This window comes from Chanodichthys erythropterus, chromosome 11, assembly GCF_024489055.1.
Source record: "Chanodichthys erythropterus isolate Z2021 chromosome 11, ASM2448905v1, whole genome shotgun sequence".
NCBI classification, from domain to species: domain Eukaryota; kingdom Metazoa; phylum Chordata; class Actinopteri; order Cypriniformes; family Xenocyprididae; genus Chanodichthys; species Chanodichthys erythropterus.
In genome coordinates this window covers 31,896,830-31,912,153 of record NC_090231.1, presented here as the reverse complement: position 1 = coordinate 31,912,153, position 15,324 = coordinate 31,896,830, and the positions used below count along the sequence as shown (strand labels likewise).

Sequence of the window (15,324 nt, the reverse complement as noted above, 5' to 3'; positions counted from 1 at the left end):
TTTCTGCTAAGAGGTAATAAATTCAGTTTGCTTAACATACTTGTTCTTTAATGGAAATTACATTTCTGCATTGTCATTGGATTAGTACAGACAAAAGAACGATAACGGTGCTGTTTTAGCATGTTAAGGATAAGCATTGTAACTATAAGTTCTTTCACACCCTCTATTCATTACAGCTTCACCTGCACTGACTGAAACTGCCTTAAACACCCCACCCTGAATGAGCAAGTGGGGTTTGTCCCAGAACAGCACAGCAAGCTCAGTGGACTTTGTGGACTGGGGCAAATCTTGTGACCTTGTTTGAAATATAATAATGCAAATACATGTTATTCTTTGCTAGTTATGCATGGTTAAGTCAGGCAGTGTTACACTTGAGCTTGAGTTCGAAAGTCACTAAGAAACCAGTTTAACCTGCAGAGAAAAGGGGGAAATAAGATTTTCTAAATACTTTCAATCAATTTTTGCTTACATAATTCTTAAATATTTCGATTTGTCCTTCAATCTATATATATATATATATATATATATATATATATATATATATATATATATATATATATATATATATATATATGTATATGTTATGATACAGAGGGGTCGGACACAGATGTAAAAGGTAAGCAGTCTTTATTATTAAACCAGTGAGCAGATATGGAAAGCAGGATTGAACAGATGAGCAATGGTAATGACTGATGATAGTTACGGTCCTTTTGTGATTGCAGATGATAGAGTCTTTGAACTGGATGGAGCTGGAGAAAGTATGAGACATAGGAGCACTCACACACAGACGAGGAACACACTGGGAGATCGGGATGCACAGGTAAGTAGCGAGCGAGGAGTCCTTGAGGTAAGCATACGGGTAAGTATGCACATTGTGGTCGTCATTCATGCGGGGCAGGTCTGTCAGGGTGGTTACTGTGGAAGTCTTGAAGCAGGTTGGGATCGAGGATGTCGTTTCTTGGGACCCAGGAGTGTTCCTCAGGGCCATAGCCTTCCCAGTCTACGAGGTATTCTAGTTGACCACCACGGCGTCGGGAGTCCAAGATCTCGTGTACCTCGTATGCTGTGCCGTCCTCGAGGATGAGTGGAAGGGGGGGTTCAGCGGCTGCCACGTCAGGCCTTGTGGAAGAGGAGACAGAAGGGTGGTGAGGTTTGAGTAAAGAGACGTGGAAAGTGGAGTGAATGCAGTAACCTGGTGGGAGTTGGAGCTGATAGGTGACCGGGTTGATCTGCTTGATGATCTTGGATGGGCCAATGAACCTGGGACTCAGCTTCCTGCAGGGCCGACGCAGCCTGATGTCCCTAGTTGACAGCCAGACCTTCTGTCCGGGCTGGTAGACTGGGGTGTCGGAACGGCGAAGGTCGGCTGTCAGTCTGTGTCTGCGCAGGGCTCGTTGCAGCTGGTGGTGTGCTGAGTCCCAGACCCTCCCGCTCTCTCGGAACCAGTAATCCACAGCTGGTACGTTGGAGGGTTCCCCATACCAGTGGAACAGTGGGGGTTGGTATCCGAGTACGCACTGGAATGGTGTGAGTCCTGTAGTTGGTTGATGTAGGGAGTTCTGTGCATACTCGGCCCAACCCAAGTACTGGTTCCAAGAGTTCTGGTGGTCATGACAGAAGGTACGGAGGAAGCGGCCGATCTCCTGGATTTTCCTTTCCATCTGCCCGTTTGACTGTGGGTGGTATCCAGATGTTAAGCTGACGGCCACACCTAGGAGTGAGTGGAAGGCCTTCCAGACACGGGAAATGAACTGTGGTCCTCTATCAGAAACAATATCTTCAGGAATTCCGAAGTACTGGAACACATGGTTGAATAACAGTTCAGCCATTTCCATAGCAGTGGTTAGTCCTTTCAGAGGGATTAGACGACATGACTTGGAGAAGCGGTCGATGATAACCAGAATGCAGGTGAATCCATCAGATGCTGGGAGGTCGGTGATGAAATCTACTCCTAGGTGTGACCAGGGTCGATTTGGAACGGGAAGAGGAAGGAGCTTGCCAGCTGGTAGATGACGTGAGCTCTTGGAGATGGTGCACTCCCTGCAGCCCTGCACGTACCTTCTGACGTCTGCCGCCATGTTTGGCCACCAGAAGCGTTGTTTTAGCAACGAGAGGGTTCCATTGACCCCCGGGTGACCAGTGCCAAGTGACGTGTGGGCTGAGTGGATGGTTGGAGTGCGTCGTGACCGGGTGATGAAAAGCAAGCCTGGTGGACAACCCGGTGGAGGATTCATGGAGGCATTGGAGGAGGCAATGGTCTTTTCTGACCACGTGATGGGACTAACGATGTCCCATCACGTGAGATCTTTCTTCAGGAGCATGGAGACGGGAGAGAGCATCAGCTTTCACATTTTTTGATCCAGGGCGGTAGGAGATTGTAAAGTGAAAGCGGGAGAAAAACATGGCCCAGCGGGCTTGTCTAGGGTTAAGTCTCTTGGCAGCACGGAGATATTCTAGGTTCTTATGATCAGTTAGTACCGGGAAAGGGTGTTTAGCTCCCTCCAACCAATGCCTCCACTCTTCCAGGGCTAGCTTTACAGCGAGAAGTTCTCTGTCACTGATGTTGTAGTTGACTTCCACCGGGCTGAGCTTGCGGGAGAAGAAGGCACATGGGTGGAGTTTGCTTGGGTCCCCTGCTGCTGGGACAGCACCGCTCCCACTCCGGTGGTGGAGGCATCCACCTCCACGATGAAGGGCAGCTCTGGATCGGGGTGGACGAGGAGGGGAGCGGTGGTGAAGGCTTCTTTTAGGAGATTGAAAGCATTGGTGGCAGCTGGTGACCAGGACAGAGACTTGGGCTGGTGGCGTAGGAGGCTTGTGAGAGGATGAGTGATGGAGCTGTAATTCTTGATGAAACGGCGATAAAAGTTAGCAAATCCCAGGAATCTTTGAAGTTCTTTGATGGTGGTAGGTTCTGGCCAGTTGGTGATGGATTCCACCTTCCTCTCGTCCATCCGGATGCCACTGTGGTCGATGATGTACCCAAGGAAGTGTACAGATGGTTGATGGAATGAGCATTTTTCGGCTTTCAGAAAGAGATGGGACTGTCGAAGACGGGTGAGGACCTCCGCAACGTGTTGGCGATGTTCGGCCAGGCTCCGGGAGTATATGAGAATGTCATCGATGTACACCAGTACGAATCGGTTGAGGAACTCCCGGAGCACCTCATGGATGAAGTCCTGGAATACGGAGGGGGTGTTGACCAGACCATATGGTATGACGAGGTACTCGTAGTGGCCGGTGGGCGTTATGAAACGCTGCGGAGGTCCTGCGGAGGTCCAGCTTCATGAACACAGTGGCACCACGGAGATGTTCCAGGGCCGCCAGGATGAGAGGAAGGGGATAACGGAACTTCATTGTGATTTTGTTGAGGGAGCGGTAATCTATACAGGGCCTCAAGCCTTCGTCCTTCTTGGCCACAAAGAAAAAGCTGGATGCAGCAGGAGACATAGATGGACGAATATATCCTTGATTGAGGGCCTCCTTGATGTACTCCTCCATGGCCTTCTCCTCCGGGATGGACAGAGGGTAGATCTTACCCTTAGGCACTGGTTCACCTGGAAGCAGATCTATGGCACAGTCCCATGGCCGGTGTGGAGGCAGCTTAGAGGTTCTCTGGGGCTAGAAGACATCACTGAAGGGGGCGTAGCACTCGGGGATGTCGATGGAATGTTTCTCAACTGGACTCTCGATGGAGGTTGCACAGACTGGAAGTTCTTTGGAAGGAGCTCGTGGAATGGGAAGTTCAGAGATGCAGTGTGAGAAACAGGCCTCGCCCCACTTCAGGATTTCGCCGGTTTTCCAGGAGATGGTCGGGTTGTGCTGCTCCAACCAGGGCCGCCCTAGAACCACGTCAGCAGTGGAATCCTCCAGAACCAGCAGATGAATACTTTCAATGTGAAGAAGTCTGACTTGCAGTTGAAGGGGTCCTACCACACGGCGGACATGCTTATGCTGAGAGGTTTTCCCGTTATGAAGCTGATCTGGTAGATAGTCGGAGACGGAGTGGTCTTGAGGCTGAATTGCCAGCAGAGGGCGCCGGAGATGAAGTTGCCGGCTGACCCTGAGTCGAGGAGCGCCACCACTGTAAGTGAAGTATCAGCAGCAGTAAGATTGACAACAGTGGTGAGTGGTTTCTTTTTATGAGTTGAAGGAAGAATGGCACTCACCGTGGCGTTGGTGGACTGATGGTCAGAGTGCGGCGTAGCGCATCCACAAGTGCTTGGAAGGGATCCTGTTGGCTCATACTGGTTTAGCGGTTTTGGTCCGGTCTTCTGTTATGATACAGAGGGGTCGGACACAGATGTAAAAGGTAAGCAGTCTTTATTATTAAACCAGTGAGCAGATATGGAAAGCAGGATTGAACAGATGAGCAATGAGTCTTGCAGAGAGTCTTTGAACTGGATGGAGCTGGAGAAAGTATGAGACATAGGAGCACTCACACACAGACAAGGAACACACTGGGAGATCGGGATGCACAGGAGACAGGTAAGTAGCAAGCAAGGAGTCCTTGAGGTAAGCATACGGGTAAGTATTGCTCAACAAGACCGGACAGTGAGTGCAGGGTGTGAGTGCTCTATATACTGGTGGTGATGAAGGGGATAATGATGTGCAGGTAACAGTGATTAGTATTCCGGTGATTGGGAGTGTTGTGATTGGTGCATGGTGGAGCCTGACATGTCTGTGACAAATATATATATATAGTATATATATATAGTATGTTTTTGGAAGAAGTCTCTCTTGCTCATTAAGGCTGTATTTATTTGTTAAAAATACAGTAAAAACAGTAATATTGTAAAAATATAAAAAAAATATTAATATTATATATATGTTTTCTTAATATATTAATTTATTCCTGTGATGGCAAAGCCGAATTTTCAGCAGCATTACTCCAGTTTTCAGTGTCACATGATCCTTCAGAAATCATTCTAATATGCTGATTTACTGCTCGAGAAAAAATTCTTATAATTATAAAGGAACAATTTTGTTCAACATCTGACTGATCCAAAATTATTGAATGGACTTCTATACGAGACTGTTGTGTGTATTTATCTGTTTGTTTGGAGTGAAACCATCTGACTTTTAAAACAATGTGCTTCTGAATTCTTGTGAACGTTCTCACCTAGCCGGTGTTTCAGGTATGTGTGTGTGTTTGTGTCAGGTGTTTGTTCAGTGCTGTAGGTGTGTGTGTATTTATGTAAGAAGTTGATGTCTGTAGGTGTGAATGAAAAGGGCAGGGCTAACAGGGCCAGTCTGTGATCAGGTAGAGTGGAAGAGTGTCTGTATGTGCATTTGTCTCTCTACCTGCTAGTGTTTATATATCTGCCTCTCTCTCCTGAGTCAGGCACTGAGGGCCATTCATCTGGGGAACATGTTCAGCTTGATCAAACTACGGCGCGTCTTCACCGTCCACCAGGTCCCCAAAGTAAGTTCATTCCTTTAACAAACAACAAACAGATACTGTGTGAATTTAACTAGTTTAAAGTGTACTTGAAGTAGATAAACAAGTAAAGAATCACTGGATTTATTTTATTAAAAATATGTTTCTGCGACTCTTTTCCCATGACAGGCATTTCATGAGGACAGTATCATCTCTGGATATCGACACCCTCGTAGTTCGGCCAAAGACTGTGTGTTGAGTCTTTTTCAGCTGACCAATGAGACCCTCAATGTCTGGACACACTTTCTACCAACCTGGTATGGTGAAACAGTGAAGCAATCTCTGTTACTCTTTATCTCTCGAGTTTGCTTTCTCTCTATAAATGCATATAGCCCTCTCTTTGCCACTTTCTCAGTATGACTTTTACAATAAAACTTGTTATCTTATAACTCACAGACAATAGTATAAACTTACACAACTACAGTGACACAACCCTGGGATCCATGGTAACAGTATTTAGATTGACTATGTGTGTGCGGTGTGCTGAGATTTACAGTAGTATGAATTGAGAAACTCTACAGTGGATTGTCATGCCCCTCACCAAGCTCCTAGGGGAGTTCACCTTGCTGGATGAACACAGAGGGTCTGCCATCTCTGATAATGAGCTCCTGGTGTGATTCTCACCGGAGCTTTCTCCAGGCGTAAACATGTTAGAGAGCTGCTTATGTCAACTTTGATTGTAAACTTTTTGGTATGATATTGGCTGTAATGGTTTGTTATAAGCTGTTATAAGTTATTTATTAATTTTTTTAGATAAATGCCTACTTATTGTCATTGCATTGCTTATTTTCCCAGACGACTTCTATCTAGGTCTGTGAACGGAACTGAGATCATTCAAAACCTTATTCTCTCATTCAGTCATTAGATGTCTCAGTCCTGCCTCTTTAACCAGTGCTCTACAAGAACTAGACACAACCAACACAACCAGTTTTTCTTGTTTTTCCGGGGCATGTAATAGATGGAACACATTTAATAATATTAAATTATTTTTTATAATAAAATTATATATACAATAAAATATTACATTATTATTAAATAACTACTACTAGCTTAACTCAATATTGCAGTATTGGCAATCCTGTATGATAAACTGCTTTAAATATTTTTGCTTTGACTAAAATCATCTGCTAAATTATTAAATGTAAATGTAAATCATTGCAAAAACACATTTCCATTACTTGTCTATTTAAAGTATGCTATATCTCAAAGCTAACACATTCTCTGATCCCACACAATGGTTAAATACACAGTCAGCCGACAGTAAATCAATAGGACAAAACTTGGAATCTGTAACTTGACTCTGTGTTAATGTTTGGTTATATTAAACTCACTGATCCCTCTAAAGCAAGCAAGAGTAAATCAGACCTGTAAAATTCATCACTTAAGAATCCTGAGATTTGAAACTAGATTTAGTACGACACCTCTTAATATCACATTTTTAAGGGCAGGGCTGACATTGCTAAAGCTTTCCCATGGCTATAGCAAACCTGTGGAATTTGAATGTGTTTATAGTGAATATATAGCTTTCTAAAAAAAATCCTCTTTGTGACTGCAATCAATGTAAGCAGGGGGACAGTGAATGTAAGAAGTCTAGGAAAATCTCCTTCACAAAACCATCTCTATTAATTCTTATCTTTACTGTACATACTGTATAGCATAGAAACAAGCTTTAAAGGTGCGCTTTAGAGATTAAACACAGACCTATAGAAAGTGATAAGACTGTTTGTTTCTGCATTCACCTGTCAGATACATCCCTAGTTACAAACTCTGCGAGCAAGTCAGGGCAGGTTAAACATTTGAATACAATCTTTTGTTTCTCATTTCCACAGTAAAACACATTCACTTGCTAAGATACAGATTCTTTAATTTCAGTATCAGCTATCATGCAAGGAACTGTCTTTCTCTGGAAAAGAAATTGAAAAAGTAACATGTGAAGGCCAAGAATGGTAACCCAATACGTACTTGGAAATTGTCCTCTGCGTTTAACCCATCCAGTTAGTGCACACACATAAGCAATTTTGCTGTGGCACCCAGGGAGCAATTGCCTTGCAATTGTTAGGCGCCTTGCTTTCCTGCAGGTATTGAGAATCGAAGCCGCAACCTTCGGGATACCAGTCTGACTCTCTAACCATTAGGCCAAGACTGCCCCACCCACAACTGCCCCAAACAAGTCAAAAGATGGAAAACATATAAATATATTTTTAAATCGCATGCGTATAATGTTGATTCCAGCAGCGGAAAGCTTCATGGAATTGTTTCACTGTATAACTTGTTTGTTGCAGCATTGCATTGTTGTGTCAACATCATTGTCTGGCATCCTTCCATCTCTCTCTCTTTCTCCGTCAGGTATTTTCTTTGGAAGTTGATGACAGTGTTGTTGATGGAGGATGTGTTGTATGATGTGTACACGTGGCCTCTGCTGGCCTTCTTGTTCTCCTGCTGTGTGTATCCACTGGCCTCCAGCTGTGCCCACACCTTCAGCACCATGTCTACCCGCTCTCGCCATATCTGTTACTTCTTTGACTATGGAGCACTCAGCCTGTACAGTCTCGGTAAGAAAGGAACACACAGACACATTCACTTAAACACTATTAGTTCCTTATTACAGAAAATATTGGCATGAAGACAAAGTTCAAGCTTTAAGATTGTACTGCAATATTTAACAGACACAATAGATTTCTTACACAATTAATGCAAAAACAGGTTACATTACACTGACTACCATATTCTACATAAACTAACAATTATTTTTGTCCAATAACTAATACATGTCCAAAATTAAAATGTATGTTTTGTGTAAATAAATCAAAAATAAAACACTATACTAAAATTAACCCTTTTAAATGTCACTAGTGAATTTGGGCATTGCAATATTATATTGTACACAATGGAAAAATAGATATTTATTCTGAGATTTGCTAAAGATTACATTTAAAGTGAGACATTGCAGGTGAATAGGGTAAAAAATTAACTAATAGTTATTATTATACATCCCCAGTGGATTGATTACAATACAAATTGCAAACATTTTTTGTATTACAAGTTTTCTAAAATGTCATGTTTAAGAATGCAAATGAGGCAATATTTATTTACTTAAAAATGCGCTAATTTGCATAAATTTCTAGTACAGAAATCTGAACATGGGATGAAGTCAGGTTCAGAATTCTTGTTTGTTTTTTGTTTTTGACATATTTAGAGTCAAAAGGTTTTTACAGAGGGGATTTTGGGTATCTCTTTTTTATCAGTCCATAATTTAGAAAATACTGTGAACAAAAAATTTCACAATTTTTCTTTGAAATAAAATGTTTTATATAATCTGGCAAATTATATCTGAACAAATACCTCTGTTAAAACCTTCAGAATATAGATAGGAATAGCCAAACTGTATAAAATCTGGTGTATGTAAGTGCTTCTGAAGTGGAGATATATGGCTCAGTGTAGGAGAAAAAAAATTATTTTGAGAAATCGGCCTTTAAAAATATGTATTGTAATTGAAATCTATAGACACAAATAGATAAAGTGCCAAAAAAATTAAATGTTTAAAGTTGGATTTTGGATGTTTTCTTACCACTAGTCTGAAAAAAAAAAAAACACTTTGTTAAAAGGCAAAAAGTCCAAAATCTTAAAATTGAAAAAACAAACAAACAAACAAACAAAAAAAAACAGTGTTTTACTCTGTAATGACTCACCTTACCAGCATTATTCAATTATTAGTTTTAGGCCCGGTTTCGCAGACAGGGCTTAGATTAGGCGAAGATTACTTCAATTAGGGCATTTACGTAGCTTTTATAAATGTACCTTAGAAAAAAAGCATTCTTGATGTGCATCTTGAGACTAAACAACGGCAGTGACATATTTTAAGATATATCAGTGCAAGTTACGTTCAGTTAAAATAGCTCAAACATGCATTTTAGTCTGGGACTAGCTTAAGCCTTGTCTGTGAAACCGGGGGTTAAAGGTTTTAAAGTTTAAATTTAAGTAAGCTTTAGATGATGGCAAAGGTAATCTAAATGTTAAAATGAGAATGCACAATTAAATGTAAATAAATATAATTTTAAAATCTCTATTATCAGCCAATAACTAGTATGGCACTTTCTCATGTTATTACCAAATCATACCCACCACACTGAGTTGTTTTCATGTGACTGATTGCATGTTGATGCAGGTTCAGCGATCAGCTACTCTGCATATGTTTTTCCTGACGCATGGGTGAACAGCACCTTTCATTCATACTACATCCCTGTAGCTGTACTAAACACCATCCTCTCAACCAGCCTGGCCTGCTACTCAAGGTAAGGCTCCAGTTCATTCCATGCATTCTCATTGCTAAAACACCACCATACGGATCACAGAAATTCATTTTTGCATAATAGTTTGTTACATATAGTTCTGCTGAGAACTATGTGAGTATGTGGTACAAGCTCTAATAATCATTACATCAATTAGGGTGACATTTACAATTTAAACAGGTAAATTTATACTAAATACTACAAAAACACCCTTATTTGTATAACATAATTTACAGGGACTAGTAAATATAACTGATGAATCATTTTTGTCAATCTGTTTTGAATTGAGTTGTCCGAACAAGCCGATTCACTTGAAAGAGAATGCAGTGGCTGCGTCCCAAATAGTGTTCACTCTCAGGTACTTTCATAAGTATGTTCTGTATATGACCGTGTAATACATTTGTTGTCATTGTCATGTGACTTGCAGCATCAGTTGTGCCGATTCATTGCTATGCCTAACTAAAATGAATCGATCTGAGACAGATGAGTATATTTTACTGTTTTCTCAGATCAGATATTAGCTATGTAGCATTTAAACATGCTACAGTTGCTACACGTTGTAAAACGTAGGTTGTAACAGCTAAATCACGCTACTGAAAAAGTTTGTGTACCCTACATTTTAGTAGTAACTCCCGAATGCTGACTCAAATAGCACCATGAAAGAAAATGCTCTACATTTTAAATAATGTATTATGCCTGTGCTACAGTAAGTGTGTGAATACAAGGCTTGTTATAAACATGATACAGCGTGGCAGTTTCATAGATCAATATTATTTTTATTTCCACTTTTTTGCTAAGGCTTGGCCTACCATTCCTACACTATAACCACGACATCGATGAAAGGTAACAGTTTAAAAACATAATGAAAAAAAAAAAAAAAAAACATTCTCTGATGCTCACTAATATGTTTTCCAAATCTGGTTATTTCTTTAAATTAATGGAAACACTTCCACCTCATTGTGTTAATAATGTTTTATGTGTTATTTTTACCACAATCATCCTCAATTACACAACACCTCACCACCGACACTGAAACTGATGTTATCATTAGTGAACATAAAAAAATGTGCCTTTCACTTCCTACTCGTCAGATTCTCTGAGAGACCGAGCCCAAGGCTGAGTAAGGTGTTGCGAATTCTTGCCTTTGCCTACCCTTACCTGTTTGACAACATTCCTCTGTTCTACAGGGTAAGTTTCATCAAACTGTACAGTACATTGACACAAATGCGCAGGCTGTCTAGATAAAGATCAGTCGTGTTAAATAACATCATGTCCAAAGGAATGGACCTGACAATATTGTGATTTGAACTGGAATTTACATTCAAGTACACATTAATCTGTCCTATATCCTATATCCTATCACTTCCAATGTTTTCTTTTAAACATACTTCAGTGTGTTTAAAAAAAGTTTCTAGAGATGTTTATGCATGTTACTTAATTAGAAGTTAAAATGAACATGAATAGATTTCAAGGTGTGACCTGTAATTCTTTCTGTTGCCTCTTTCTAGTTGTTTCTGTGTGTAGGTGAGGGTTGCACTGATAATGAGGCAAACTCTGTTCATGTTCACCATACATTGCTTGCATTTCTTACCGGCTTCCTGTTTGCAACACACTTACCTGAGAGACTGGCACCTGGACGCTTTGACTACATAGGTAAGTGATGGTGACAACGTAAATGTTAGCTACTGTACCATGTATGTTTGTGCTGTGTATTTGGGTGAACTAGTTGATTACAGAAGGGTTTTAGAATACAGACAGTACAGTATCTGAATTATAATGGATGTTGAATTATCAAATTGAAGTATCAAAGTTTACAAAAAAATTCAGAAACCATACCTAAATCTGCAGTATGGAACTTTTGCCTCTCTATCGCCATCCCTGTTTGAAACATGAAATAGCAAGTTACTTGCAGAGCTATACGTTTTCTTGCGTGGGGTGTGATGGCCATCCAGTGATGGCCCTGATTGTCGCAATCCTGTCAAAACCCTGCCAGTATTTACTCTCATTTTAGCACAGGCTCTGTCACTTTCCCTTTTTGACTGCGGGCTGTCCACAGTACTTGATTTTGACAACAGGTGATTCCCAGACGTCAACAATGATTGTCGTTTAGACCTTTCTAGATTAAAAGCAGACATCTAGATGACGAGTTTAGATTTTAAGCAACTGCATCCTCAGCACACATATAGAAGCCATATGGTATTCTTCTTTCTGTAAACGGACGTGACGTAACCACGCAAAGGCGAATGACCTCAAACTGACATTTCCAGCGAAATCAAACCCAACAGCTCAAATTATAAATCATTTTTATAAGCTTACCGTTTTGAATCAGGGTAAACTATTGAGACAGTTTTGAACACTGATGTCTTATGTACTTGCTCAATAATTGATTTTTGTTATTTTTTAAACAAAAAAGTTACTTACGGCAGCTTTAAGAAAATTACTCTTTAAAGGGTTAGTTCACCCAAAAATGAAAATGTCGTTTATTACTCACCCTCATGTCGTTCTACACCCGTAAGAGCTTCATTGATCTTCAGAATACAAATTAAGATATTGCTGATGAAATTTGATGGCTCAGTGAGGCCTGCATTCACAGCAATGACACTTCCTCTCTTAAGGTCCATAAAGGTACTAAAAAAATATTTGAAATAGTTCATGTGAGTACAGTGGTTCTATCTTAATATTATAAAGCGACGAGGATACTTTTTGTGCGCCAAAAAAACCCAAAATAACGACTTTTCAACAATATCTATATGGGACAATTTCAAAACACTGCTTCAGAGCTTTACGAATTGAATCAGTGAATCGGAGCGCCAAGTCACGAGATTTCAGCAGTTTAGCCGTTTGATAGGAGATCCGAATCAATAATTCAAAACAAAAGATTCATAAAAGCTCAGAAGCTTCATGAAGCAATGTTTTGAAATCGGCCCATATAGATATTGTTGAAAATTTATTTTATTTTTTTATTTTTTTCTTATCACTTTATAATATTAAGATAGAACCACTGAACTCACATGAACTGTTTCAAATATGTTTTTAGTAGCTTTATGGACCTTGAGAGTTTCAATGGCTTTGTTCTCAATAGCCGCGTTTCCACTGCCGGGCCAAAGGCGGGCATGCTAGTGCGTGCCAGGGCCGGTCGCATTTCCACTGTCGCTTCTGGAGCTTGATTGTGCCTCTTCGGTGCTTCCTTGGTGCCAAAGGCACGGGTTTTTCGGCCCGCCGAAAACCTTGGTCCAAAGTGGGCCAGCTGGGGCTTGAGGCGTGGTCGTGGTGAAAGGCGGAGCTAATCGTAGTCAGGTGATGGTCTACACGCTGAAATGGGTTGGGTTGTGTGACGTTTGATCAAGGGAGGTGTGTTTAAGGGCGGTTTTTAGATCAGTGCTGCGGAGCTAGCGGACTGACAGTGGAAACGCAACTTGATTTTGGCCTCGGTGCCTAAGGTCTGTGGCCCCGCTGTTAGCCCTGGCTCGCACTGGCCCGACAGTGGAAAAGCAGCTAATGGAGGCCTCACTGAGCCATCTGATTTCATCAACCATTTCTTAATTTGTATTCCGAAGATGAACAAAGGTCTTACAGGTGTGGAACGACATGAGGGTGAGTGATAAATGACATTATTTTCATTTTTGGGTGAACTAACCCTTTAACAAAGGTCCACAGGTGTTTCTTCAGCATATCTTCATTCAGTTTTTTCATGTGAATGGCTCTCTTCTGACCCCTACAGGCCACAGTCATCAGCTGTTCCACGTGTGTGCAATAATTGGAACACACTTCCAGATGAAGGCCATTGAAACTGACATGGTGCTTAGACAGTCACACCTGCTGGTCACTGCTCCACCTATCACCTTTAACAACACAATTGGAGCAACTCTGGTCTGTGTCTGCATCAGTTTGGGGATCATATGTCTTTATATTCTACCTCTACTGTACAGCCACCCAGATACACACCCAACAAAGAATGAAGGAAAGAAATGCAAGCACTAAATGTCACCTTGGAACTATAAGGTTCTTTCTGACATTTTTGTCAAAATTGAATTATTCTGTGACAACTTATTTACATCATGTGATGTTTTTTTTTATTTTTTAGTTGTGTACATTTTTGGACTTTTTATTTAGAAAACAAAAAGGTTCTATCTACAAATTCGAACTCTAACTTGGTTCTATAAGGTTCTATCTGTGAGCCAATCAGCACTTCAAATGCTCACAAGAGGACCAATGAGCCAAGACTGTTCAAACTCCAACTCAAATTTAAATCTATCTAGCTAAATGAACATCTGCACTGGACAAAATATTTAGCGCTGCCTTTTATGCTTAACTTAAACAAGAAAATAATTATTTGTGCTAAAATATAAAATAAATGTCATAAAGAAAGCATTAAATTTAACTTTCTCATACATGTCGACACTGTTACAACACTAATTTTTTGTTCCCCATATCATTTTTGCTAAATGGATTGCACAATCTTTGCAGTTGAATATCTCAAACCTGCTCAAAATGCAGATAGAACCTTATAATTCCAAGGTGGCATAAACGCTCCTTAAAACAAGGAGTCTCTGAAAGATTGATTGCAGTCTTGCACAAGTAACCAAAGTTATTGTAAAAATATCTAGGGCACTCTTGCTAGATATTACATTATAAAAAATCCCCAAGAGGGGTTTGTATGTTTACTGAAACTATGCAACCTGAGATTGCAAAGAGTAATGAATGCGTTAATTGCATGAACTACTTCTCAGAGGAGAGCAAGAAAAGGCACTGAATATCGGGACAATATAAGTCATGAGAGGATGTCATAGTGGTCTAATTTTTGTGTATAGAAACACACTCACTGAATGAATTAACAGCCATGATGAGATTTACAGATGAACTGATTCACTAAAATGAAACCAATTTTTTTATGATACATATGAGTGAAGACCATTTGGAATGAACCGATTTCTCTAGAAAGAATCAGACAAGGAACTATATATATGTGCAATTATCTGTGTGCAGAGTGTGCCAAAGTCCACAGTGACAACCGTAATTTATGTACTTATTTCTTTTCCATAAAACGGCACTAAACTTTTGTGGTATCAACAAAAAGAGTGGGGGGTATTACATATTTTTATAAAACCAGGTCACAACTTGTGTAACCAAACCGACAATATTTATTGTTTCCAGGATTCTTTATAATAAAATATTTATTTCTTAACAGCCTAGTCCTGTTTTTATTCCTAACTGAGACCTGTGAATGCGATGCAAAGAGAAGTTCAGATTGATATTTTAAATACACAGCCCTCTAAGCAGCAATAAAGTTCTGAGTTGAAAGGGGGATATATGATAGAAAGTGTGACTGTTTTGTCAGGGTAAGTTTTTGTTCTCAAAAGCCCAAAATGCCCTGATGTCCGACCGAGGAGTGGTGGCGTTAAAGAAAATAGTCAATAACTTCAGTTACTTCACCAAATTCAGTTTACACAGTAATAGTCTCCCACTGGTTATATTACAACACTTAGTTTGATAAAATGTGCTTTTGCATAATTTTTATGATTTTTTATTTTGAAATAAAATAATAATAAAATAACAATAACTTCACTGTCACAAAATTTAGTTGTAACCTACATG

At 40.3% G+C, this 15,324-nt stretch overlaps 1 protein-coding gene across 3 annotated transcripts in view; it reads left to right on the top strand.

Moving 5' to 3' along the window:
* paqr5b (progestin and adipoQ receptor family member Vb) overlaps window positions 1-14,877 on the top strand; it is a 29,769-nt gene extending 14,892 nt beyond the window's left edge. Inside the window, exons 2-10 of one of the 3 annotated variants that reach the window (XM_067399450.1) lie at window positions 5,345-5,425; window positions 5,570-5,697; window positions 7,787-7,992; window positions 9,606-9,732; window positions 10,019-10,087; window positions 10,528-10,572; window positions 10,821-10,917; window positions 11,238-11,382; window positions 13,451-14,877. In XM_067399450.1, coding sequence (XP_067255551.1) covers window positions 5,372-5,425; window positions 5,570-5,697; window positions 7,787-7,992; window positions 9,606-9,732; window positions 10,019-10,087; window positions 10,528-10,572; window positions 10,821-10,917; window positions 11,238-11,382; window positions 13,451-13,710 — 1,131 coding nt within the window. In that variant the 5' untranslated portion in view covers window positions 5,345-5,371 and the 3' untranslated portion in view covers window positions 13,711-14,877. Of the gene's footprint in view, window positions 1-5,299; window positions 5,426-5,569; window positions 5,698-7,786; window positions 7,993-9,605; window positions 9,733-10,018; window positions 10,088-10,527; window positions 10,573-10,820; window positions 10,918-11,237; window positions 11,383-13,450 lie in introns of those variants that run through there. The other 2 variants (XM_067399451.1, XM_067399452.1) reach the window with 2 other exon arrangements.
* The last annotated feature ends 447 nt before the right edge of the window (window positions 14,878-15,324 follow it).